The sequence below is a fragment of the Lemur catta genome, chromosome 11 (assembly GCF_020740605.2).
Source record: "Lemur catta isolate mLemCat1 chromosome 11, mLemCat1.pri, whole genome shotgun sequence".
In the NCBI taxonomy this organism is placed as follows: Eukaryota; Metazoa; Chordata; class Mammalia; order Primates; family Lemuridae; genus Lemur; species Lemur catta.
This window is the reverse complement of record NC_059138.1, coordinates 90,832,251-90,859,199: the sequence shown is the minus strand read 5'-3', so window position 1 is coordinate 90,859,199 and position 26,949 is coordinate 90,832,251. Positions and strand designations below refer to the sequence as shown.

The 26,949-nt window shown below is 48.1% G+C and overlaps 1 protein-coding gene across 1 annotated transcript in view; it reads left to right on the top strand.

Moving 5' to 3' along the window:
• PKD1L1 (polycystin 1 like 1, transient receptor potential channel interacting) overlaps positions 1–26,949 on the top strand; it is a 130,236-nt gene that overhangs the window by 91,246 nt on the left and 12,041 nt on the right. Inside the window, exons 47-57 of the mRNA XM_045564209.1 lie at positions 458–542; positions 987–1,160; positions 3,102–3,220; positions 8,686–8,796; positions 13,883–14,006; positions 14,915–14,998; positions 15,607–15,779; positions 16,871–17,105; positions 18,960–19,064; positions 20,152–20,292; positions 25,165–25,299. Of these exons, the coding sequence (XP_045420165.1) occupies positions 458–542; positions 987–1,160; positions 3,102–3,220; positions 8,686–8,796; positions 13,883–14,006; positions 14,915–14,998; positions 15,607–15,779; positions 16,871–17,105; positions 18,960–19,064; positions 20,152–20,292; positions 25,165–25,299 (1,486 nt within the window). The remainder of the gene's footprint in view (positions 1–457; positions 543–986; positions 1,161–3,101; positions 3,221–8,685; positions 8,797–13,882; positions 14,007–14,914; positions 14,999–15,606; positions 15,780–16,870; positions 17,106–18,959; positions 19,065–20,151; positions 20,293–25,164; positions 25,300–26,949) is intronic.

The window sequence follows — 26,949 nt, the reverse complement described above, 5'->3', positions numbered from 1 at the left end:
TGTGAGGATGAGCAGGGGGCCTAGAATCTCCCCGAGCCCAGCTTGCCCATCTGTAGAGCAGGGCCATCGGAACACTTAACCCACACGGTTTTGCTAAATGCCACCCGGTTAGCACAGCGCCTGTTCCTGCGATGTGCTCCGCAGATTTCAGTGATGTTCTTGTTGCTATTATTATTATTATCATTACGCCCCAACCCGTTTTCCTGCCCTTCCCGTCTCTGCTGCGTGTGTTGGGTTTTCCTTTGTCTTTCCCACGGGTGGGCTCAGGGAGGTCGATGTCCTCTTGACGGGAAGGGGGTCCCCTCCAGTGGGCACGAAGACACCTGCCCGCACTGCCCCTGCCCAGCTGCAGCATGCTTCCTGCCCGCGGCCCCTCCCAGCCACGTCTCTGCTCAGGCAGCACCTGTCGGGCGTCCTGGTCCCATGAGGGTGCTGACCACACTGTCCCCGGGGGCAGGTTCGGCCCGGCGCAGTGTGTGCGGTGGCTGCACCTGCTGTTTCTCTCCGTAGTCTGCTGCGTTTTCGTCGCCCAGCCGCTTACGGTAAGAAATGCCCTCCGTGGGAGAGGCACCTTCCCTCAGCAGGGGACCTGGAAAGGAAGGGGAGATTGTGGCTTCATTCTGGTAGCACATTGCTTGTCTTTGTGGTTTGGTGTAAGACGCAGTGAGAAGAAAACTGGGAGTGGGCCCTGCACTAAGCTCCACACAGGCCTGTTCTTTAATCTTCATGAAAACCCTGTGAGGAATGAAACACTTTAATCCCCAGTTTTCATTTGAGGAAACTGAGCCTCGGAGAACACAAGTCCTTTGGGTGAGGCCACACCTGGCAAGTAGATGAGCCGGGAATCGAAGGCCGTCACCCCTGTGTCTGCTTCAGACTGGGAGCTGGGGTCCCGCTTGCAGTGGGGAATGGGGAGACGGCCGTGTGCAGAGCGAACACGAACACAGTGCACGTGACTCTCTGTGCTGTCACGTTTTTCCTTCCAGATATGCCTCATGGCGTTGGGTTTTGCTTGGAAAAGAAGAGACGACAGCCACTTTTTTACTGAGTCTTTATGTGAGGCAACCAGAAATCTGGACGTGGAATTAGAACATTCCCGGACCTACCTTCCCTTGTCTTCAAGCTGTGCCGTTCCTGGCTGTGCAGCCGAAGTGGAAAAAGTGAGGAAGCTATTAAATATCTACGCAGTGTGGGCTGAGCTTTAGAGAGCTACTTTATATTCTCATCCCAAGTACCTGGACTTAAGCTTTGAATTCAGATTTGGTTGCATTTTTGGAGACCCATGGAATGTATCTTAATTTCTTATGCTTCTCTACACACATACGTGACAGATGAACATTTAGGACTTACTTCCTTACTGTACCACAATCCCAAAAAAGCTAGAGCATCAAGAAAATTAGCATATTTTAAAATACTGAAGCAAATGAGAAACATAATTGTTGAGCATGATTTTGAAGAAATTTTAGACCATTTGCAAGTCAATGGACCCACAGAAAATGTACTCCTCTCCCCTCCCTTCCTTCCTTCTTTCCTGTATTCAGTTTCGCCTGCTGAATACATAGCGTTCTTACGGGCGGGGTGAGTGATGTGCAGGAAGAGGAAGGTCTGCCGGCCACATGGAGAAATTCACAGGCTTGTTGTTAACATAAGTGCACATGGAAGGCATGTGCCGTCCTGTGCTCCTGTGGACCAAGGACATATCCCAGTTCCTTTCCAGTCAGATCCCGTCTCTGCCTCCCCTCATCCCCACCCCCACCCCCAGCGAGCTCCATGCCTGAGGACCTGCCCGAGGCCTTTCTCCCCCAAACCTCGCGGCCTCACCTGGAAGCCCTGATCGTGATGATGATGTGTGGTGAGCATAAACTATGTACTAGTCACTGTGCTGTTTTACATCTACCCATTATTTACATTTATCATTTCATTTGTTCTCTACCAGACCTTACGAAGCAGGCAGCTTCGTTGCACCCCCTTATAAAGAGGAGGAAGTGGAAGCTCAGAGATTAGACCAAGGCTACCCTGCAGTAAGCAGGGCTCTGGGGCCCAAACCTGGGTCCATCTCGCCCCTTCCTCGTGCACCCCTGCCCTGTAGCACCTTAGCCTTTGACACACAGCGTTGCTCTGCTGCTCTCACACCTTTTGGGTCTCAACTTTCCTTTCTGCTTCGAAGGCTTTTCTGCCTTTTCTGTCCCCATGTGCAGCTGCACCCCACCAGGCTGCTGGTCTGTCTTTCCCTTTCCATAGTGCCATCCTCAGGGGTGAGCAACCCCCCGACAAGTCCAGCCATGATCCTGAGGGCCAAACTGGTATCTCCAAACCCGTGTGCCCATCCCATCAGCACCTTAAAGTCAGGACACCCCGACACCTGGGCTTCCCCACACCCAGCCGTAATGCACGCTCCCTTCTCAGGATGGTGCATCAGCTGGAAGGAATGTCCGACCCGCAGGCTCTGCATGTGTAACGTCTCACTGCACATTTGTGCACCTGCCAGACGTCTCCTGGAAGCCAGAGTCTCTGCGAGGAAGGACTGCCTTGATTCCTCAGATGGCCCCAGGGCCTGACCCAGTGCCAGCTCAGTAAATGGGTGTTGAATGAATGAATGAGTGAGAAATAAATGAACGAATATCTTTGATGGGTTCATTTATCTGGCTACTATTATACCCTGACCGTAAACAGATAGAATATGAAAGCAATAATGCTTCTTATAAAACAAAGGTGTTTCTTGCTAAGACTATACTTTAAAATGGCTTTTCCATATTTGGAAGGTCTTTCAGAGAAAATAGGTACAAATGCCAAAGATAATTGCTCCTCTAATTTGACAGTCGTAGACATGCGTCTCATGTAAAGCAGCACTTTTTAATGGCCCAGCCTGTAATCTCTGCCAAAAAAGCTTGCCTGGGACATGAGCAGATTTTTAAAAATGGGTCTATCCCCCTCCTCAACAACCTGGTGCACATTATCTGTACACAGTACCTCTTTGTCCCTAAACACCAGGCGGTATGAAAGGCACAATGATGATGTGGTCCTTGGGCTGGCAGGAACACTAAGGGCCTGTCTCCTTCCACCGCCAGCCCAGTGGCTCACAGCACTCTTGTCCATGACAGGTCTTGGCTGCCCGACAGCAAGCGCGGCACCTGCGCTGGGCACGTCCACCATCCACTGTCCAGCTCAAGGTCACCAGGGAGAGGATGAGGAGAGCCAGTCACACGCAGGCGGCCCTGAGGTGGGTGGAGGCCTCCGTGGGGATGGGCTTGCTCTGGCCCAGCCCCTCTTTCAGAGAGAGTGTCCTTCTGCCACCAGTGGTTCTTAGAGACCGTTCTCATCAGCGAGTGTGCGTGGGGACAACCTGTGCACCCTGACACATGGGGGGATCCAGAGAACCTGAGCTGGAAGCAGAAAACACAGTTCTGCAGCTTGCCCAGAATGAGAAACTGGTTAGGATCAGCTTCCTCCTCTGGGCTCCAGCTTCCTCCCTCCCTGCATAGACTCACAGCCTGGTCAGGTCTGACCCCACTCACGCGGTCTAACCCCTCGGCACGCGGCCTGGGACCTCTGCTTCTCCAGCTGGGGCACACGGGGGTGTGGAAGTCCCTAAAATAAATACAGCCCTTCGTAAGTAGCTTAAATGTTCAAATATGCACAGCTGTGTATGGTGCTCATAACATACTTTGAGTTTATTTAAGCTAAAACACAAACTTAAGAAATATGCTGTGGCAAAGCTCTTCAACACTGACCTCAGCCAGGTTTCCCTCATGGACACCCCTCCCGTCTGAGGTGGAGTGGGGTGCACCCACCGTGAGAACCTTTCTATGCGTGCTAGCCGAAACGCCCATCCAAATTCTGAACATAAATTTGATCTCTTGCAAATCTTTCTGACGTAGTTTGTCAAGGATTTAGGAATTTCTGATACTTTTCCAAAAATGGTGTTGCTAAAAAGTGTAATAGAAGCACCTCCATCCAACCATCTTCCTTTTGAAAAAATCCCTTCATTACAGTGTGGAGCACCATTAGCTCCCCCTTAAATGTTTTCCAAACCCTTTTCCAAAGAGAAGAGCTGTGGCTGTGCTAGGATATCACATTACAAGAAGAGTGGGAGAGGAATTCCAGGAAGATGCAACGGTGGCAACCTTTTTTAAGTTTGCCAAATTTCCCCATAAAATTAGAGCAATTAAGATAGCAAAAACAAAACCCACAGAAAACATGCACAACAAAACCAGATGGCAGGGTGCCCCTCCCATTTCCCCAAAGGCACACAGGTGGTGACCAACCATTGAGTGCCCAGCCCTGTAGCTTGGCGTCTCTGCAGAACATGGGGAGGGAAGTGTGGGGTACCTGATGCACCTGGGAACAGGAGAACCCCAAGCTCCTGCAGGCATCATTCACTGGGAATGTGGCGGGTGCATCTGTGAGGAGTTTGCACACTCCAGTTCCAGGTGAGCGTGAGGTCTGGAGGCCTGGGGCCACTGAGCCGGCTGAGTTTTCAGAGCTAACCCAGGCTAGCTCTGCTGGGACACAGCCTTCTATGGGGAAAACTGCTGGGGGAGGCGTCCAAGCCAATCAGGACAGGCCCAGAGAAAGCAATGAGACTAGCAGATTTGGAAAGAGGCAAAACTAGCTCTTTTGCTGTGACATAATTAAAAGTCTGGAAAAAACTACAGAAATGAAAAGAAACTACTACAAACAATAAGAGAATTTAGTAAAGTAGCAGGTTAAAAAATTAAAAGATAAAACCCAATATCCTTTGTATATATAAGCAAAAGTCAGAAGATTTAGTACTCTATTCAACACAGCAAATAATAAAATAAATATAATTAGGCATAATCTTAGAAGTGCACAAGGCTTTTGCAAGAAAACTATTAAACAGTCCCAAAAAGCACAAATGTAAACTTAAACAAATGGAAACACACACCATATTCTTGAGTAGGAAGAGAAAACACCGTGGCTTCCTATAGTTCTCTCTAAAACTAATTTATAAATTTAATACAATCTAAATAAATGCCGTCAGATTTCTTTTTCTTTCTTTTTTTTCATTTTTTTTTTTTTTTTTACTGGGTTCTGGTCAATTATACAGTTAGTTTGGAAGAAAAAACAAATATAAGAAGCCAGCCAGTAAAACCCTGAAAAGACAGGGCAGGAAAGTGGGGCCAGCTCTACTAAATATTAAAATAAACAGAAATCCGGAAAAGACTCAAATACAAAAATGCCAAAGTGAGCATATGATAAAGGGGGTATCTCACAACTTTAGGGAATAGACAAAATTTTTCATAAGTAGAATTTAGATAATTGAACAGCCACATTCGATTACATTAGATAAAATTAGATGCTTTTGTCACGTCATACACAAATAAATTCCAAACGGATAAAAGTTAAATGGAAAAAAAACAAAACCATACTATAGAAGAAAGTTTGAGTAAATTACTCTAGGGTATAAGTGAGGAAAAATTCTCTATGACTTAAAATCATAACAAACAAAAGGAAACAAAAAGAAAAAACAAAAAATAAATTTGATCACATAAAACTTGAAGAAGAGAAACAAATAACTCCTATGGCAAAAGATATTATTTGCAAAATAAAAAGACAGGTGACAAACTAGGAAAGAATATTTGTAACAGGTGAAATTTTAGTATTCTTAATATATAAAGAGTTTCAAAAGGATGAAAAAGCCCAAAAACTCTTTAGAACAAAAAATGGGCTGGAAAAGTAAACAGTTCACAGAAAAAAGAAATGCAATTGGCATTTCCACTTGTATTAATAGTAAGAGAATTGCAAATTGAAGCTGCAAAATTGTAAAAATTTGACCACATACTCTGTTGATAAGGCCGTGGCAAACAGGTCCTCTCACGTAGTGCTCATGTGAATGTAAAATGGCACAGCCCCTCGGGGTAATTTTGAAATCTCCACATAATTATAGATGCATTTGCCTATTATCCAGCATCCACACTTCTTGGGTGACTCCTTTGAAGACACCGTAGCAAGAACCTGAGAAGACCCAGGGACAGGACAATTTGTGTGAGACCGTCTGTAATGGGAATTACCAGGCTCCAGCAAGGGGCCTTTGCCATCTGCTTCTGGAGGGAGGCCAGGCGGAGGCGTGGGGCCCGCTGCTTAGTGAAAGGCACAGGAACATGCATGTGTGTGGATCTGCTTATAAATAAAACAAGGAAGATAACCCAGGCAGCTCTCGAAAATAGTTGTGGGGGACAAAAGGAATAGGATTTTTATTAATAAAAATTTATGTTAAAAATTTGACCTTACAAGCCTAGTGCCTAAAGACAGGAAATGGGGACAGAAAACCCTAAAGCTGTTTTCACCAATCATGTTGTTAGTGAAGCTTTGGGGTCTTTATTCTGATTGTTGATTCATGGTGGGATAAAGCAAATGGGGAATTCTGTAATTTTCTAATTCTGTCATTCCCAGTGTCCTTAAAAAGTGGGACTCTTGGTGTGGGAGAAAGGAGGTACATATTTGAGTTCAAAAAGTTAAAAGTCTGTAGTCTCCAATTTGAATTGAAAGTGTAAGTATAAAACCATGTTTTTTTTTTTAAAGAAAAAAAGTATTTGTCTAAGTTTCTCCACCAAGAAAAGGCCTAAAAACAACCCAGAAGCAATGCATACCCTTAGCACCCAGGTTCTGATTTACAAATACTGTTTTCCACCAAAAAGAACCAGGAATCACTGGGATTCCTGATTTTGAGGTCTGTGATAGGAAACGTGCAAGATGAACCTGGAACATTTCTTAAGGAAGGGAGCAATTAATGACTGCTAGAATCATCATCAAAGGACTCAGAAGCCATTTTGAAGAGGCTCACATTGCTCAAAAATGGGGTAATTTGACATCAAATCAAGAATAGAAACTGTAGTGAATTGAAACTTATGAAATATATCTAAAGCCATGAGCTTGTGACAACAGCCACAATGTAATCGATCAGTGTTGGTGAACCCCAGGAATGAACTTTTTAAAAGCTGGTGAAATCCTGCCTTCCCCATACAAAATGTACCCCTGGGAAACCACGTAAGACGAGAGGGATATTTCTCTTTGTAGAGGAATTCCAGCTAATGAACAAAGACCGAACGATACAGTTAGAGCCTGACCATTTTTGCAGTTTCTAATGAAGTGATGAATCTAGGCCATTGCTCATCAACAGTGGCCAACTGTTAAAAGACAGAAGGAGAGAGAGAAACAATTAGACATCATGTGTCTCCTGATGGAAAAACACAATCATGCATGAGGCAACCTACCCAGAACAGTCCAATCTTAATCTGATGAAGCATTTTTTTGCCAACCAGCAGTTTACAATGAGAACATTAAATACCAGTCTCAAGTAAGACTCTCAGGACTTCATAGCCCAAAGAACCAGCTTGCTCAATAAATATGTTGCAAAGAAACCAAAATGAGCTAGAGGAGATACCTATAGATTAGAAGAGACATGAGAAAAATAGTTAATGTAATTAATTCACCATTTTAACAGACTAAAACAAAACCATGATCATCTCAATAGATGCAGAAAAAGCATTTAATAAAATTCAACATTCATTCATCCAAAACAAAACAGAATAAAACCAAACCTCTCAGCAAACTAGTAATAGAAGAGAGCTTCCCTAAACTACTAAAGGGCATCTATTGAAAACTCTTCACTTAACGTCATACTTAATGGCAAGACATGGAATGTTTTTTTTTAAGTTAAGGAACAAGGAAAGGATGTTCTCTCAGGCCACTCCTATTGAACATCATATTGGAAGTCCTACCCAGGTCAATAGGCAAGAAAAAAAACTAAAAAACACGGATTTGAAAGAATAAAACCATCTATTGGCAGTGACATAGTCTATGCAGAAAAACCCAAATAATTTACCAAACAAAAAAGGCTTCTAGAGCTAATAAGTGAATTTAGCAAGTTTTTAGGATACAAATCAACATAAAAAAGTAAATTGTGTTCCTATGTACCAGCAATGAACAATTGAATTTTAAAAATTTAAAAAAGAATACCATTTGCATTAGCACCAAAGAAATGAAGTACATAGACATAAATCTAAGAAAACTTGTGCAGAATCTGTATGCTGAGAACCACAAAACACTGATGAAAGAAATAAAAAAAATCTAAATAAATGGAGAGATACACTTGTACATTGATTGGAGGACTAAATATTGTTAAGGTGTCAATTCTTTCCAATGGAATCTGTAGATTCAATGCAATACAAACCAAAATCCTGCAAGCTTTTTCATAGACATTGACAAACTGATTCTAAAATTTACATGGAAAGCAAAGGAACTAGAATAGCGAAAAACATTCTGAGAAAGGACTGACACTATCTAACTTTAAGATGTAACATAAAGCTGCAGAAACCAAGACAGTGTGGGGTTTAGGGACAGCCTAGACACATAGATCAGTGGAATGGAATGGAGAGCCCAGAAATAGACCCACACAAATAAGCACAGCTCATTTTTTGGCAAAGGCTCAAAGGCAATCCAATGGAGAAAGGATAGTTGTTTTTAAAAATGATGCTGGGGAAACTGGATGTTGATGTGCAAAAAAAAAAAAAGTAAAAGAAAAAATGGACCTCCATATATGCTTCACCCCTTGTATGAAAATTTCCTCCCAGCAATTTAAGAAAACCCAGTTCCATTAAAAATGTTTTGCCGGATGAAACACCTGGGTCTGTAAGGATGCTAACTTTAAATATCTTCTTACAGAGACATTTCCATGCACATCCTCATGTTGCTTTTGCTTTTGTGTATAATATATGGGAGATTCTCTCGAGATGAATATTCTCTCAATCAAGCTATCCGGAAGGAATTTACAAGGTAGGAGGCTTGGGGAGCTCCTCTAGCTCTTGCACTAGTCCATGGCCAGTGTGCACCCAAGGGGAAGCCCCGAGCTCAGGGTCATGAGAGGGTTTACTTTACTTCATTACTTGAAGCAAGCCAAGTCACATCTTTGTCTTCTAGCATCAGACAGAGTGTCAGAGGAGGGACCGTATAGACCCTCTAATCCACTCCCTCAGTCCCTTTACCTCTGCATGACTGAGGCCCAAAGAGGGGTCTTCGCCACGCCCCACGTATGAAAGATGGGAAAGGTTGTCAAATTGGCTTGTGGACACTATTTCCCAGGGTTAGTAAGAGGCCTCCATTCGCAGACTTTGGGCACGTTCCTAGTATGTCATTTTAGTTAAATAGTGAAACAAGGATACTTCAAGGCACTTTGAGTTCTGTTCCAAAACAGGGTCTTGCAGTTTCATTTTTTGCTGAAGACACCTGAGTTCTTTAATCAAAGGCTGTGGTTGCAATTAATAATAAATGACAATGATTTCAAACAGTCTGTAACACCCCCTCATGTTCTGTACCATTTCACAAGTGTTCATGTCCTTCTTTTTACTTCTAAAAGTAGTAGACATCCGTCTTAGGCAAGCATGAAAGAACTGAGAAATATAAAGCAGAAAAATTTCCATGACACCACCAGGCAGAGGCAGCCACAATGGCATTTTGTGGTGTCATATTTCCTTTCCATGTCTGAAGGCGTCTAAAATGAGGATGCATGTTGTCATCGGTGGGTGCATTTAATGCAGCATGTATTTTTCTATTGAGAGTTGTTAAGCCCATGGTCAGATTTTATTTTCTTTCGCCTGCCCCAAACTGCCAGTCTGATAGTTCTTTCAAGGCAGTTTGGCTTTGAATTCTGAAGCACATGACGTGAAATCGTACTGGTTCTTCACAACAGTTTCAGTGACAGGAAATAAAATAATTCTGTGTGTTCCAGGGTTTGCTTTTTTTCCTTTGGAGAATAAAGACACATTCCTATAGCATTTCTAGGAATGTGTTCCCTTTGACTAAGTAATTCAATTAGATGTAAATAATTTTTGTTTAATTTGGGGGGGGATCAGGGAGAGTGGCTGGAAAGTCCATTTAATTTTACGTATTATTTCAGGACATATTTGTATTTTCTGCGAGGGTTATTGGTACTCAGCCAGGTAACGGCTAGCGAATGTTGTCCCCTTTGTCACTTTTATGACTCACTAATAAGGTAAGGCCCGGAAGTCCAGTGCAATGAGTCTGCACTCCCTGGAGCTCAGTAATCCAATTCTTTGCTGCTGAGCATTCTAATGGTGAAATTAAGTAGAATTTTTTGTCTCCCTGTTTGCAAAACCAGCAGTTATTTTCCATCAGTGACCAACTTTTCCGCTCTCCCATCTGTGCAGGTGCACAGTGTGTGCCAGTAGGTGGCACTGTGTGCAAAACGAAGCCACAATTTGGGTCCTCTGGAAATGGAAATCAACACAAGAAAACTTCTGGCTTTTGCTATTTATTTTTTATCTCACATTTCATAAGTCAGCATTATCTGACATATTTCTCATATGAATTGTTGCCTCTTGATATTCAAATCAGAAATATCGCAGCTGAGATAATATTGTGGGATATCTCATGTGCACATGAGACTGAAGTGCTTGAATTAAGGACTCAGATGTTGCCTCCCCGTGGGTTTGCACAGACAGACCTTATGTTTCCCACAAGGATGCAAGACGTCGCTGCCCCTGCGTGCTCTGGCCGCCAGGCAGGGATATGTATGTGTCCTGGTTGGTAATGGAATGTTTAAAGTAGACCTTCTCCACCTCCCTCCTCACCCCACCCACCTGGCACCTAATCCTGAAATGTCAACAGCTCCTGAGGGTTTGGCTTTGGCTGGTGTTCCAGACAGAGGAACTGAAGCCGGGAAGGGAAGTGGATTAAAGAGAACCCAGAGACTGGGCTTCTAGCTCTCATTTGGTCACCAGGTGACTATGGTGGGTCCCTGGACCCTGGGCCTGTGTGTCTTCGTCTGTAAAGTGAGTGAGGTGGACCGCTGGATTTCTTATGTCTTAGCAAAAAATTCTCATGTTACTGGATTCTCTCCTATTTAAGTTGTAATTGAAGTGTTTCTGAACTCAATAAATTCTTCATGAAATTCTGAATAAAACAAAACAAACAAAAATAACCACCAAATGGAGCACCAATAAAGGAAACAGGCACTCTATCCAAGTGCCATAAATGGAAAATAACTGCTGATTTTATCTTTTGCATTGTTTAGCGAGCTTTGTAGGCCTAGTCTACATAATCGCTGTAATGAGTAAGACAGGGGCAGAATCTTCTTGGATCATTTGGTTAAGTACCTGCACTCGAAGCGTGCCAGGAACGAGGCGTGAGGGGCGTGCAGCCTGGGTGTGGGACGTTCCGGCTCTGAGTCCCATGCAGGCCTTTCCTGCCTTAGTCCTTAGTTTCTTTACTGTTATCCAATAGCGGAGCATTATCAGGAAGTGATAACATTTCCCACAAGTTGTACAAACTCAACATGGCTATAAAGTATCAGTTTATTTTTTAAAAACACAGGATATGGAGCATATTAGTCTATGCATGTACACTTTGTCTGCCTCCCAGCACAGGTGGCTAACAGTTTTCTTTGTTGAAAATTAACCACTGTCCTTTATGTCTGTGCCCTCGCTCTCTTCCACTGCCTCTCTGCTCACGCGGTTCCTTCCTGCGGGTGGTTGGGAATATCTGCAGGGCTGGCCGCTTGCTTTCTGCCTCCCGTCTCTGCCTCCGATGTATTCTCCTTTCCTGGCGCCTCTCTGTGTCTTCATCCCGCCCTCCAGGTGCTTTGGCAGGTCTCAGCTTGCTCTGCGTGTGGCGGGAGTTTGGCCAGGTTTGCAGAGAAGTACGGAGTTGAGAACCAGCCTGCGTAGATTAAGTTCTGAAAGCGTATAAACCAATGAAGATCAAATACTTGAATGGATAGGAGATCATTTCTCTGTAAGAAAAAGGAGATAAAACCAGTCAGACAAATTAGTTCACTAGATTTTTATTCTCAGAGGCTGTGGAAATTTTTCAACACATTTATAGTCTGTATAAATTGTTGGTCGAGGCTATTTGCATCTCTCTGTTTATATATTATTGATTTTTTTGGTCCTTGATTTTCTTTTGTATTGTTTAATTTTTTGTCACAACTGTCAGGTTTTTAAAAACTTTTTCTAATTTATCTCCAAAATCTGCCCTTAATCAACAGTGGAATATTGCTCCACACCCTGGCCTGAGAGCAGTCTCTGTAATGTGCCAGTTAACAGTTAACAACTGGCTCTCTGAAGAACAAAACCCCTGATTCAGCCGGGCGCAGTTGCTCACGCCTATAATCCTAGCCCTCTGGGAGGCCGAGGTGGGTGGATTGCTCGAGGTCAGGAGTTCGAGACCAGCCTGAGCAAGAGCGAGACCTCGTCTCTACTAAAAATAGAAAGAAATTATCTGGCCAACTAAAAATATATATAGAAAAAATTAGCCGGGCATGGTGGTGCATGCCTGTAGTCCCAGCTATTCGGGAGGCTGAGACAGAAGGATTGCTTGAGCCCAGGAGTTTGAGGTTGCTGTGAGCTAGGCTGACGCCACGGCACTCACTCTAGCCTGGGCAACAGAGCGAGATTCTGTCTCAAAAAAAAAAAAAAAAACCCTGATTCATGGCACCTGCCTGCCGGTTTCTGTGGTGTCAATGCTCCCACCAGGGCTGTTTCGTACTAGGAAGGTGACGCCGCTGACCGTGGAGTTGAGAAGAGGCGCACAGCTGGCTCGTGCTCTCGGGTCTTGGTTCTCACAGCCACGGCATCATTTGAAGGGCTCATGGTCAGGTTATTCTTTGGCAGAGTCTGCATTTGGTTGCTGAAACTGGCAGGACAATTACATTTGTGTGTACTTGGATGATTTGCGTGGACATCCTTTTCTAACTTACATTTTCCAACCAAGTTACTTTCCCTGAGAAGCACTTTGGTCTCCCCTTCCATGGAGAGAGACCGGGATGGAGCGGCCACGTCGGACCTGTGTCTGCCTGCTGTGGGCGTGTTGATGAGCACAGTGTCCTGCCTGTGTCCGGTGTCCCTTCATGGGAAGCCATGTGTGAGAAAGTTTTCAAAGTTAGTTGAGAGTGACTGCGGAACATTCAAGTTTTCCTTCTCCCTTTGGCTGCAGCCCAGAGCCAAATGTTTGTGCCTGGTGCCACCATGTGCAGCTCTGGCCTGTGTGTGTGGCCCAATGGCATCCTCTGAGCAAGCCAAAAATGATAAACTTTGTTCATTTGACATTATTTCAATGCTCCCTTAAATCAGTTCCTTGGTGGAAAAGTGAAGCATATCTAATACACATAAGAAAGAGGTTACTTGGAAGGAAATCGGACAAGCATGTGTGCCAGTACTGCCAGTTGGAGGCATTGTGGAAGGCAGCAGTCTGTGTAGACAGGACTGGAGCTGGCCAGGGTGTCCCCACACCTAGTCCCCTGGCCCCGGTGCTCCCTCCGCACCAGCACGCGGCCTCCACGCCTGCCCACCCTTCTGGGCCGTGGAAGCCCTTGCACCCCTCCACCTGGAACCTCCCTGCCAGGTGACCATGTAGCTGCTCCCTCATCGCCTCCAGGTCTTAGCTGACACCTCTCCTCCACGGCTGCTTGAACTAAAATCCCCACTGCCCTTCCCACCACTCCCTGTCTTTCCTGCTTCATTCTTTTCTCCGTAACATTTATTACTGACGTGGTATATATTTGCTTATCTATCTAGTTGTTGTCTGTTTCCCCACATGAGGGCGGGGATTTGGTTTTCTGTTTCCCTGTGCCCAGAAGCATGCCTGGTGCCTACTAGTTGCACGTAGTGTTGAGTGAACGAGTGAGTGAATGAGCCAGTGCTTCACCCACCGTTCTCCCTTCTCTCCTGCTGCTGAGGAGCAGAGCTCCAGGGCTTCGCGCCTCAAGCTGCAGATGGCTTCAGTTTAATTCCTTCAGAGTACCTGCAATTTGGATGAGAGAAAAATTGGCAGGAAAAAGGCTTTTGTTCTTTTGATTGTTCTCGTTGATGCAGAGACAACTCTTTGTTTCTGTTCTTGCTTTCAGAAATGCCAAAAACTCCTTGGAAGGCTTGAGAAGCGTGGCCGACTGGTGGGACTGGAGTCTGACCACGCTGCTGGACGGCCTGTACCCGGGGGGCGCCTCGGTGGCCAGCGGGCCAGGGGCTCAGGTGGGCTTCCCACTCCCTCTTCACGGGAGATCTCCTCGGAAAAGCCACATTACAGCAGGCGACACAGGCACTGATGCGTGGACTCCAACACCACGTGGGTTCCTGAGAGTCCACGGAGGCTGTCAGGCCGGGGGTCTCCACCCTGGGTGCCTGTGGCCAGCAGAGCACCCCGTTCCTGTCCCTGCCAGGCCCCCTGCGCCGGTCCCAGCACACCCTCTGCAGCCACGCGGCTTCCCCAGCTGCATTCACTCCCAGGCCCCAGCTGGACACGGGGCTGGCAGGGCTGTGGCAGAACCGCGGGATCCCGGGCTGACCGGGGGGCAGACGAGGAAATGGAAGATTCTAGTTCAGTGTGTGAAACACCATGACAAAGGGCTGCACGGAGCCCGGAACGGGGAGGAGAAATAGCAAGATGGGAGCCTCAAGGGGGCTTCCAGGGAAGGCGAGGCCAGCCCCAAGTTCTGAAGAAAAAGTGAATGTGCATTTTGCACATTCCTGTTTCTTGATCATCTTTTATTTTCACCCCTCCCCATTTTTTAAAATGAAATATCTTCATCCTGAATTCCTCAAACATTTTATTTCTCATTTATTTTGTTGTACTCTGTGTAGTGCCCTGAGTTGATGGCACTGGAAAAACTTTAGAAAAAGATAAAAAGAGATCATTCTTGTGTGATGCAAATTCTGAAAGCCTCATCTGAATGCCAGCCCTCTTCCAGGACAAGCCTGGGCGCTGGCTGCTGGCTGTCTTAGCACTCGGTGCATCCTCTGTTATGAGGCAGATACAATTCTGACCTCTAACAGAGCAGGCGAAGTTCTCCAGAGCACACCCAGGACTCTTTAGCCTTGCTTGATATGATGTCTGAGGTCTACCGTTCGCCCAGTCCTCCTCCTCTGTTCTCTTCTTTTAGCCTGGAGCTCTTGGAGGAAAATGCTACCTAATAGGCCGTTCAGTAATTAAGCAGCTAAAAGTTTCTCCCAGAAGTTTATGCAAGGTAAGATGTTCTTTTTATTCTTGCTTCTAAAAATGAATGGAATTAGAAAAGCCTAGGCCACAGTGGGCAGGACATCTGCAGAGCCCGGTAACTTCTCTGAGAGTCCGGCTGGTGACTGGGATCGAGCGAGCCTCGCCCCTCCCTTCCCCCTCGCCAGCCCTTTCCAAAGCCTCTTCCTTCCTGGGCATTGAGCCGCAGGTTCACTTGGGTCATTGTTTGGCCTTAGAGACCGGTGTTCCAGGCAAAACCAGGATTTTTGCTCTAAAAATGGAATCTTCACATATCCTTTTCTAACGGGGGGGGGGGGTGCCCTAAGATGGGCACTTTGCCTGTGCCATCCCATAACAGGGAAATCTTCAGATGGTCCAAGCCCTAGACCAGTAGGGGCCTCAGGTGCCAACCTTCGGTGGGTAGAACCTCGATCCTTCTAGCTTGAGCCAGAGCCCAGGACCATGAATCAGACTCCAGAACATTCCTTTGAGGGGAGCAGGGCGCCGCGGTGCAGGATGGGGCGTGTGCCTGGGTGCAGCCTGGCGTGGAGACCCCGGAAGGCAGGGTGGGCTTGGGAATGCGATCCGTCGTCTTCTTACTGGTGTTCTCTTCCACAGCCTCCCGGAGCATTTTCGGTCCTCATGGAAGACTCTCTTCCTACATGTAGCCCTGAAGTTGGAGGCCCTGAGAACCCCTACCTGACAGACCCAGAGAAACAAAACGCGACCCCGGGTGGTCCCACGGGCTGTGGGGCAAGGCAGGAGTGTGTGCTCGGCCTGGGCAGAACCAGGTCAGTGTGACGCAGGGGCCAGCCCAGCCCGGCTTGCCGGTCGCCGCTGCAGCTGGGCGCTGGCTGGAGGTGGCGTGTCTGCAGCAGGCGCAGCCTCCTGACAGGCCTCAGGGGCGGGCACTTCACCGCCAGGGGCTCACGCAAGGCTTGTCATTGTTGTGAGTGACAGAAGCACGTGTTAGGGGGTGACGAATGCAAACTCAGGCCTTCGTGCTCTTAAGCGTATAGGAGAGAACAGAGAGGAGCGTTCTTTCAAGAAGTTGTTGCTAGGTTAAATACTACGATGTGTAATTTTTAAAACGTTGCTGCTAGAACATCTGGAGGTCATGGGACATGACGGACACTTGTCTTGTGCTGGCTCCCTGCCAGGCAGGGCGTTTCCGTGGCCTCCTGCACTGCTCGCCCAGCTCCGTGGAGCAGGTCTGGTGCCGCGTGGCACACGTGGTGCAGGGGAGGAGCAGAGCGTCACGCGCATAACAAGCCTGACCCCACCATGCCGCCAGGCCCTGGGCCAGGCAACACCCCCCAGCCAGGTACACTGTCACCCACACCCGGCCGCGGCTCCCCGGGTGGCACAAGCCCTCGCACGGCCCTGCGGCTGTGCTCATGCCCAGGGTAGCACTGATGGTCTCAGACCAACCGGGAGCTCTGGGCAGGTACAGTCGTGTGCTTTTGAGGAATACGAGGGGAAAAAAAAGGAGAAAATGATTTAATTGTTACTTAATACAGATTCATAAAAAAGAGTTTGTTTTAAACAAGGGGGTCCATTCCACAAAAAGAAGTATGAATATTCTAGAGTCCCTGGGAAGAGATGTTGTGCATCTCTGCTTCACATCGTGTGGGTGGGCAACAGAAGCCCTCGTGCTCCGGGCCCCTCCTGCCTGGGGCCCTCTGGGCAGGGCAGAGGGTGGGCCAGGAGAGAAGACAGTGTCTACTGGGGAGTCCCTAAGATAGAGATGGCCGTCTGTGTAGCCCCCGAAGCCCGGGCACTGTTTGTCTTGCAGAAAGTGCCCCTGCGTGGGGCCTGCAGGGGGGCCTCCTCGGACTTCTAAGTCTTCCTCCCGCCCTCCCCTAACTGTGCGGCTTTGCAGGCCCGAAGCCCACGCGGCCCTGGCAGGACTCAGGGCCAGCAGGTGGATCGACCGCAGCACCAGGGCCGTGTCCGTGCACTTCACCCTCTATAACCCTCCAACCCAGCTCTTCACCAGCGTGTCCTTGAGTGCGGAGATCCTCCCAACGGGGGCTCTGGTCCCTTCATCCCTGGTGGAGTCATTCAGCATCTTCCTTGGTGACTCCGCCCTGCAGCACCACCTCGTGCTTCCCGAGGTGAGTCCCTCTGCCACTCGGCCCCCTGGAGGATCACGGTGAGATGGGGCTCCACTGAGCCGGGCCTCTCCACCACGTGGGACCAGCACCCCGCCCACTCGCCACCCTCCATCCACACTCTTGTCATGTCCCCATCACACTAGGTTTGGGGGCACGAGACAAAGAAGACCTCCAATGGGGAGACCAATCGTCATATATGTGGCAAATGCAAATATAGAGCTGCCTTCATGTACTAAATTGATCACAGGAGGAGTAGGCCTGACATCTAGATCTCCCGTGGGTGGTAGCTCAGGCTGCGTAACAGAATACCACGGGTTGGGTGGCTTAGACAAGACACATTCATTTCCCAAGGTCCTGGAGGCTGGAAGTTCATGATCCAGGTGCCAGCATGGTCAGGTTCTGGTGAGGGCCGTCTTCCTGGCTGGCGACAGCTGTTTTCTCACCATGTGCTCACTTGACCTCTTCTTTGTGGGTACACACTGGGGGCCGGGGGGAGTGTGCGGGTGTTCTCTGGCTCTTTGTGTAAGGACACTCATCCTGCAGGGTCAGGGCCCCACTCTTAAGGCCTCGCTTAACCTTGATTACTTCCTTCGAGGCCCCGTCTCCAAATCCATTCACACTGGGTAGATTAGAGCCTCAACCTGTGAATTTGGGGGACACAAACCTTCAATCCATAGCAAGAGGGGTCTTGGTGAGATGGAATGTGTTCACGTAGCTTCACTGAACAATCAAAAACACCAGAATCACTCTGAGCTTTTCCTTGGCAACTTTGCCCATTTTTTTGCCTATAATGAACTTTTCTGCTCTGAAGAACTAAGTCCTGCTGGCACTTCAGGGCAGGCTTGCTTTGGCTGAGCAGTGAAGAGAGGAGAATCCCAAGAGGGTGAGGACTCTGGGGAGTGTCAGTGCCACAGGAAAGGCTGAGACTGAATCGAGCCCAGCGCCACACTCGCCTGTGGGCGGAACCGAGGGCAGGAGAAGGCCCCGGCAGGGCTGGCCGGGGAGAGGCAGGGGAGGCTCTCCCCTCGGGCACCAAAACAACTTGGTCATCAACGTTAACAGTATCCTAGTGCAGTATTTTTAAAAATCGTAATTCATGCAAAAAATCATAATGGACAAAATGTCACAATTGTGGACAATGGCAGGGTTCCTTGTGCCCCAGGCTCCCGCACAGCATCCCAGTAACCACCGAAGGTGAACTTTGCTTTGATCGTGGTTGGAGCTTCTTCCAGCGGGCCTTCAGGCACCGTGCACGTGACTCCACAAGAGGACCGAGGGTGGCTAAAGGCCCTGCCGATGTGTTTCAGTTCCTCATAAATTCATGAATAAATTTGCGTTTGGGTTAGTGCATGAGTGCATGAAGCCGTGAGTGAACGGGTGACTCATTAATGGAGAGAGAACCTCATAGAGAACTTCAATAAAGTCCTTATATGGGAGCTTTTAAAGGCTTTTCTTGGTCAAGGCAACTAACATGCATGTGTTGCACATTTCATGTATTCCGAATACACACCAACTCTTCTGAGGAAGGACTAGAGGGGCAGGTGGAGGTCGAGCGACCTGGTGACTGTAGGTGTCTGTACTTCGTGGTTTCTGTGAGCGCAGAGCCTTTCTTGGGTTCCAAGACCTGGCACAAAGTGAGGTTTCTGTGAGTGCTTAAGGCATGGAGAGGTGCCAAACCACCCCAAGTGCCTGTCAGAGAGCAAGTTTAGTATCACAGCTGCAGAGCAAGAAATTGACTTGTTTCCTATTTACTCAGAAAGTAATTGGCAGGGGAGCCGGCCACAAGCTTAGACCTTATAAAAACAATTTATCCGTGTTTTTGTTGATCTTGTTTGTTTGTGTTCTTTCCACCAGCTGGTCTTCCTGGTGCTAAATCTGGTTCACCTCTGTTTCCAACTCTACCACATGATGGAGAAGGGCGTCCTTAACTATTGGCGAAAACCAAGAAACTGGCTGGAGGTAGCTTCCCTCATCATTTTGTGAAAAATAATAACAATAAAGTGTTTGCATCTTAAAAAATAATAACTTTAATGAGAAGTTGATCATGCACTAGCTACTTCCAACATTAATGTGATTTTCTCCCTCAGTAGTGTCAATGTCAAAATAGCATTTGAGATCAAGTGTCTACCTAGTGTTTTTACAGCTACAGTTGTGAGCCACATGACGACACTTCAGTCAACAATGACAGTCCCATAAGATTATAATGGAGCCGAAAAATTCCTATCACGTAATGACATCTTGATGATCCTGACCCTGTGTAGGCCTAGGCTAATGTGTGTGTTTGTGTCTTAGTTTTTAACAAAAAAAGTCTAAAAAGTAAAAGAAAAATAAAAAATTTAAAAGATAGGAAAAAGCTCATAGAATAAGGATATAAAAAAAGATAATATTGTACTGCTATACAATGTGTTGGTGCTTTGTTATCACAAAAGAGTCAAAAAGTTAAAAAATTAAAAGTTTACAGCATAAAAAAGTTACAATAAACCAAGGTTAATTTATTATTAAAGAAAGAACAAAATTAACGAACTTAGTGTAGCCTACATGTCCAGTGTCCATAAAGTGCCCAGCAGTGTGTGGCAGCGTCCTGGGCCTTCATGTCCACACACCCCTCACCGACTCACCCCAGCACCTGCCAGTCCTGCAAGCTCCGTTTACAGTAAATGCCCTATACAGATGTACCATTTTTCATCTTTATACCATATTTTTCTATATCTTTTCTACGTTTGGATACGTTTAGATACACCTACAGTGCCCTACAGTGATCAGTACAGCAGCATGCTGGGCGGGTTTGTAGCCTCCGAACCGGAGGCCACACCATACCTCCCGGGCATGTGGTACAGCCTGGTGTGGTAGGCTGCACCATCGGTTTGTCTAAGCACACTCTACGATGTCCGCACAAGGACAAAATCACCTAACAATGAATTTTTCAGAATGTGTCCCTGTCATTGGGCTTTGTTTGATTGTAATCTACAACCAAGTCACATGGAGTGTCAGGTGGGCCCTTCCTCAGGAGCCAGTCTGAGCAGCCCCTTTCTCACGGATGTTGCAGCTCTCTGTGGTCGGACTGAGCCTCGCCCACTATGCAGCCTCCGGCTACCTTGCTGCTCTTGCTGAGGATGTCACCGATCAGTTCCACAGAGGACTTGGCCAGGTGTTTATGGACCTCACCCTGATGGCATCGTGGAATCAGGTACGCAGGGGGCTCAGGGTCACATGGATAGGAGCCATGCACTGTGATGCTGCCCAAAAGGCAGAGGTCACTCAAGTTCTAGAAGGTATAAGGTGACAGATCTGTTCCATATTGAGCAATACTGCCCTGAGTGGCCAGGACAGTGAAGGGCATGGAGAACTTAGGACATGCTTTGCAAGCTGGGGAAATCTGGATTCTGTGTGCAGCACAAATCAAGAGCCTGGAATTCCTCCAGTGACTCCACGGGATCCTAAGTGGCACAAGGAAGCAGGTGTCCATGCAGCGTGAAGGAAGGAGCTAGTGCAGACTTGCTTAGACCCATCATGTCTGCTTTCTCTCTCTACCCTGGGGACAGTCCTAAATGCAGGTGGTGTTAGCTGCTCTTTGCAAGTGAAGACACCAAGGTTGAGGGAAAGGCCTGGGTCCTAGGATGGGGAGAAGTCCCACTTCCAAGTCCCTACACCTCCCTTCCCCCAGGTGGCTCTTCCTGCTGGGAATAGGTCCCCACTGGGATGGAAGCTCCCACGGGAGGACCAGGCAGATGTGCACACACAGGCCTGGGAGAGCCCTGGGGAGGGCGCCCAGGGGGCGAGGCAGGGCAGGACCCCACAGCAGGCTGTCGGGCCCCATTCGGCTTCCTTGCCCTGCTGCCCTCACAGTTAGGCCCTCCCTCACCCCACAGACCTCCTGGGCCTCCCTTTTCTACCCACCTAGAGGGTGGTCAGGGCCCTGGGTCCGCCCCATAGTCCAGCATGACCTCACACTTCCGGGGCTGGGCAGGTCCTGGAACAACCTGGAAGAACAGGGAACAGTTTTCCTCCAGCCTTAGGCCGCTCATCACCCAGCTCCACCTGTCTTCCCCAACCTCCTTCTCCATCCTTCATCCTTCTGCGATCCGGGCCCCTGACCTGGCTCCCCTGTCCACTGTGTGGGGAAACCTGGGCGGGATGAGGCTCCTGTCCTCACACTCTAATTCCTCCAACAAGACTCCAGCCCCCATCTCCGTGTTGGAGGTCATTTTGTCACAAGCAGCAGAAACCCAGGGGGAAAGAAATGGGCTCTGAAGGAGCCCACGCAGGGGACTCTCCAGCTTTTCTCCTAAAGAAAAAGAATTCGCGAGTCCGATGAGACAGAACAGGCACACAGCTCAGGCAAAGCCACTGTTACCACAGACGGGCAGCAAGGGACAGCAGAGGCCTAGGATTCGGGATGAGGAAAACTGACCAGGGTGACTGGACTCTTGTCTGTGTGTGCCCCACTCGCACCACAGCTGAGGGCCCAGGCAGCAGCCTGGCCTGGGACGTACACGCTGGGGCGACAGGACTCTCTGGGCAAAGTGCCGTAGGGCGTCCTCTGCTGGGAGGGTCTCAGACAGAGCCCAGGCGGCTGCAGCCAGCGCCTCCTCATCTCAGGATGTCGCGTTCCCAGCACATTCTACAGTGATTGAGAACTACAAGCAAGAAAGGGGGAAGAGCTGGCCGGCCAGGGCCATCCGGAGACCTGCCCTATGGACACTTTGCAGCATCTACTAAAATCTGCACCGAACAATTATTTGGTTTCCTGTCTGTCTCCCCCACAAGGCTGGCAGCTCCAGGAGGCAGAGCGTATCTGTTCTGTTCACTCCCACTCCCACAGCACCAATATTAGTCCTGATAAGGACCAGCTGCTTGGTTTGTTGACATATCTTTCTCTCTAGGACGGACAGTGGGCTTCCTGGTCTACCTTTTGCTGTATGTCTGTGCAAGTCTCCCCTCTTCCTGTTAGCTGGGTTCTGGTTTAGCCACGGTCTCCACTACCCTGTAACTGTGGCCTTGCACGGCTCTGGCACCTACAATGCCAATGTAGCCTGGCTTTCCCTTGCCTGTGCCCAGAGGCCTACAGGTGGTGGCCGGCTTTCTTCCCCTCAGTGCACAGCGCACGAGAGCATCTGATTCATTGCTGACCAGCCAGTAGGCGTGGGCCTCGGGAAGCAGGGCAGAGTGAAATACTTTGTAGGATGCTCTTTTCACCTGATGCAGGCAGGGGAGATTTTCTAGAAGCAGCATGATCAGGGCAGACAGGAATCTGGTCTACACACTGGCCTGATGACTCTCTGTGAATAGTCAGCCTCCTCCTGACTTCTGGCCTTGGGAAATAAGTGCACCCTTATATCCTTTTTTCCCACTGATGTCCTATCTTTCTCATCATGTTCCATGCCCCTGCCAGAAAAATTTGCCTGGGGAGACTCTCTGTTCCCTGGGGATTCTGTCTAGGCCATGTGCCAATTTCTGATTCCTCCATTAGCTTCTGAGTAAGAGCTAACCTGTATTCAGGTTACTCCCGCCAGGCACCAAGTTCTATGTAACCACATGTGCATTAAGCTACACAACCATCTAGGGAAACAGGCACTAGTATGCCACCCATAAAGACCAGGACTCTGGAAGGCTAAGCAGCTTGCCTAAACCTGTAGGCACACACGTGTAATTAGGAGCAGTGCTGGAATCGGCCTCTGGTCTCAGGGATCTGAGTAGCCATATTTCTGAGCACTGAGCTATAATGCAACAGAATGGCCCTTGGAGGACACTGACCACACTTTCCTGGCCCAGGAATGCTCCAGGCAGCAGCCTATGGCTCCAACTATCCGGTTCTGAGGCTGTGCTGTTGTGTGTTCAGGGCCAGCCCTGGGGAAATGTGCAGTATATACATTGTGCCCTTGCGTGCCCACCTCTGTGCTGGCCTCTGCCCACACGACAGCTTTCCCTCCTGACTCCACCTCTGTGGACACCCCCACACACCCTGCAGTTTGTTAAACTAATCCCCGTAGAGAGAGTTAGAGGGATTTAGCTCTAATTTTAACTTCAATTGCACACATTAACTGCCATGTGAGTTGTATTTAACTCACACTAGTTTTGAGCCCGTGGCCTTATGGAGCATATGTAACTCTTTACCTTGGGAGCCTTGTGGTGCAGGCAACTCACGCTGCCAGGCTGTAGCATACATGTTACATAACGGGTGGCCCCTGAGCAAAACCCTGCAGTTGGTTCCTGAAAATCTTACTTGTTGATGTTCTTATTGTTACAATTAATATTGGCAATTTAATTGCATATTATGCACAGAAAACAATAAAAAATAACAAATTTTTCATTAAATTAGAAAGGATCATTTTGTTTTCAAAGTCTTTATTTTCGTAATAAAACACCATGGCCCCAAGGAAAGATTTTTTTTCTAGTATGGCAGTTAATGTGTTAAGCTGCATCCCAGATGCAGATGCAGAAAGAATGAGACATTTTCCAGATGAAAATGAATGATTTTCTAAGATTAAAGAGCTACAATTTGAGTGTGTGAAAATGGAAACGTGCAGACTTTAGAATCAGCAGACCTAAGACTCATTCCAGCTCTTCTTTGGCCACGTGCCATCGGGCAAGTTACTTAGCTCTCGTCAAGTGTTAATAAGGTAGAACCCAGATACGTACCTTGAGGGGTTTTATGAGATTTAAGCATGTGTGTGTGCGTGTGTATCTACACATACACGTATATGCATACCCCTTGAGCTCAGAGCTTGGTACCTGCTGGCTGTCTTGTAAATGAAAGTCATAATACTGACAAAGACTAAGAAGCCTTTATGGCATCCCTCAGTCAGATGCAGGCAAGAAAGGGACCTTTCTGTTCTGTTTACCTCAGAGGGGTCTATAGCTGTGCCGTCCAATACAGTCACCGCCAGCCACGTGTGGCTATGGAGGACTTGGAATGTGGCTGGTCCAAAGTGAGATGTGCTCTGGGTGTAAAGGACTCACTGGATCTCATAAACTTAGTATGAAAATTAAGAATGTAAACTATCTCAGTACTTTTTAGGTTGAAATGATGGTATACTAGATTTACTAGTTTAAATAAAAATATATTATAAAATAAATTTTCCATATTTACTGTTACCTTTTGAAATGTAGCTACTAGAAAATTTGAAATTCCTCCTGAGGCTTGCACGGTGTTTCTCTTGGCCAGCGCTGGCGGGAGCTCGGCCACCCTGCGTCCCCCACGTGCAGCCCTGCCTGCTGCTCCCAGGGAAACCGAGACGTGACGGCCACTCACAGCTTGTCTGGGTTTTGGTTGTCAGAGGTCATTGTTGACTTTGTCCCAATTAATGAGGAAACAAAACAAGCATAAAACCTCGATTCATCGCCCATATAGATTTTAAACCGTCCAGCTTTCATTTCTTTCTCTCCAGCTTACAATCTTGGTGAAAACAGATGAGACCCCGTACTCAGAAGCACTTTCCCAGTGGGCCCTGGTAGGAAAGGGGCCTTCTCAGAGGCCCCCTGGGGTGCGGACGAGTCCAGGAAGCTGGGTTTGACCCCGGCTCTGCTGCGTCTCCAGCGGTTCAGCTTTCTCGTCTGAGGCCCTGTTTATCTAAGCCCTAACTCCAGGGCTATAAAATGAGAGTGCTCCCAGTTTTTACAAGGAGAAAATTAAATCTACATGGAAAGTGTCGGTAATCTGTAACATATTCTGTAATGTATAAAGGGAGGGAAGGAAATTAGCATGCACTGAATATTTTCTTTGACACCCCCCAAGCCCCGTGGTGGTGATTTTCTTACAACAGAGTGGACTGAGATTCAGACGGGGGAACAGCTAGGCCTGCTCCATCCTGCTATGTATAGCGATGGCCCGGCCAGAACTCAGACCTGGTCTTTCTGAATCTGTGCTATAGTTTGTGCTCACTTCTAGTTCTGACTCATTCTGCTCTGCAGACATCGGCACCGAATGTGTGTCAGAGATTCGTGGTCCGTATAACTCCAGCAAATCCGGTGGCTCCTCCCCCCGTGGCCTCCAGGTGGACGTATGTCTTACTTGCTTGCTTGCTTAGGGTAAGCTGACTGCTCTGTCCTTCTGTCTCAGAGGGTGCGGTGGCTCCAGGGGATCCTCGTGTTCCTCTTGATGTTAAAATGTGTCCATCTTCCTGCTATCTGGAAAACAAAGGTGTCCGGCACCTCCGTGATGCGCCGCTCATTCCCCAGCACCTTGGCACCAGTGGTAAGAATTCTCCCCCTTGTTGAGCAATTTCCCAGTAAACCGAGGCCTCGGCACACTCCCCTCAGCCCTTTCTCGAGGGAAAAACAAACCTCTTTCAAGATGAAACACCATCTAGAATTCCAGTCTTCTAATCCACTACAGCGTGCTTTTGGTTGACTGACATCAATACTTAGGTAGTTAAGTTCTGGTTGTGACAACAATAGCTTGATGTATCAAACCCTTGTGACAACATATTGTTGTTGCTAATATAAGTAGTTATTATCACCTACTGAGCTTTTTCTAAGTGCCAGAAACTGCATTTTGAGCCTCTCATATGTTACTTCAATTATCACAACCAAGCTGCGGACAGGCATGGTTCTTCTTAGGAGGAACAAGGACCTAAGAAGCCACTAGGCTTGCCTCGGAGCCATCACTCTTAGTCACCTGGGGCCTTACCTGTATGTGTGGCTTCTCAGGAACACCTTGCTCTAACCCAGGTCTCCACCCAGCACACAGTTGCAGTCAGGGCTGAGGCAGAGTCTGTCAGTGCCCTGAGTTAGGAGCCGCTGGCTGTCAGGATCCAGGGCTCGTGAAGCCCACGGGACACATGTCCTCCCCATCCCTGCTTGCCTGATGCTTGGAGGGGCAGGCTCAGCAAACAGGGCCGACTTTGGAGTCAGAGAGCTGCGCTCACACCCTGGCTGTCCCGCCCACGGCTGCGGCCACAGGCCAGTTGCCAAAGCTGTGCCTCCAGAAAAGTGCGCTGGCGGTGTGTGCCCGGGAGGGTTATTGCTGGCCTTAGAGACTGCAGGTATGCGGAATTTATCAAGCTATTAAGCTGGTCATTATTAAGACCGTTTAACAACATGCAGAAATGATTTTATGTAAGAGACAAAAGTGAGGATGTAGGTAAATTGTGTCCAAATTAAATAGCAGAATTCTAACTTCCCAGCACATGTAGATGCATAGAAACAGAAGGAGCCCAGTGAGACCGCACAGCGTGGTTTGTCACGATGTGGCCTCGAGAATTTGCTCGCTTGCTTCCGGGTTCCCCGCTGTCGTGTGATCGCGCTCGCACAGTGAACAGCACTAAAGTGAGTTCCAGTGCGTTAGTGGGCAAGTTTCAGGTGCAGGACCAGGGTTACAAACGGAAGCCGGCAGGGCCCTGCTTGGGTGTAGCTGGTGACTGTGGCTGCAGCCGGGGAGGGCCCTCGATGGCCGGTCCCCGGTTCACACACACGGCCCCCTGTGGACCTGTGGCAGCCAGCTGACGGCCCTTCATCCAGGCTGAGAGAATGCCTGTTGGCACGAGAGCTGGTTTGAGTGGATGGAGTGAGAAACACAGGCTGGGCCAGTGGCAGAAGCTCCCAGATCCCAGGCCAAGCTCCTGGTCTGTTACGACAACCAGGACCAGGAAACTTAACCTGCGCTAACTGCAAGTCAGCCTTCCTGATGCTTCTTAAGTGGTTTACTTTACTGAGCCCTTGTCGGGTGCTGGGGACAGAAAGATGGTGAGAAAGCAGCCCCCTCCACACCCCCAGCCTCCCGTAGGGGGAGGTATGGCACGGGGACAAGCTACCCGGGCCGAAGGCCACAGGGGCCGATCGTGGATGGCAGAGGGAAACTTCAGAGAGGCTGCCACGGAGAGGGCAGTGGTGCCGGCAGGAAGGG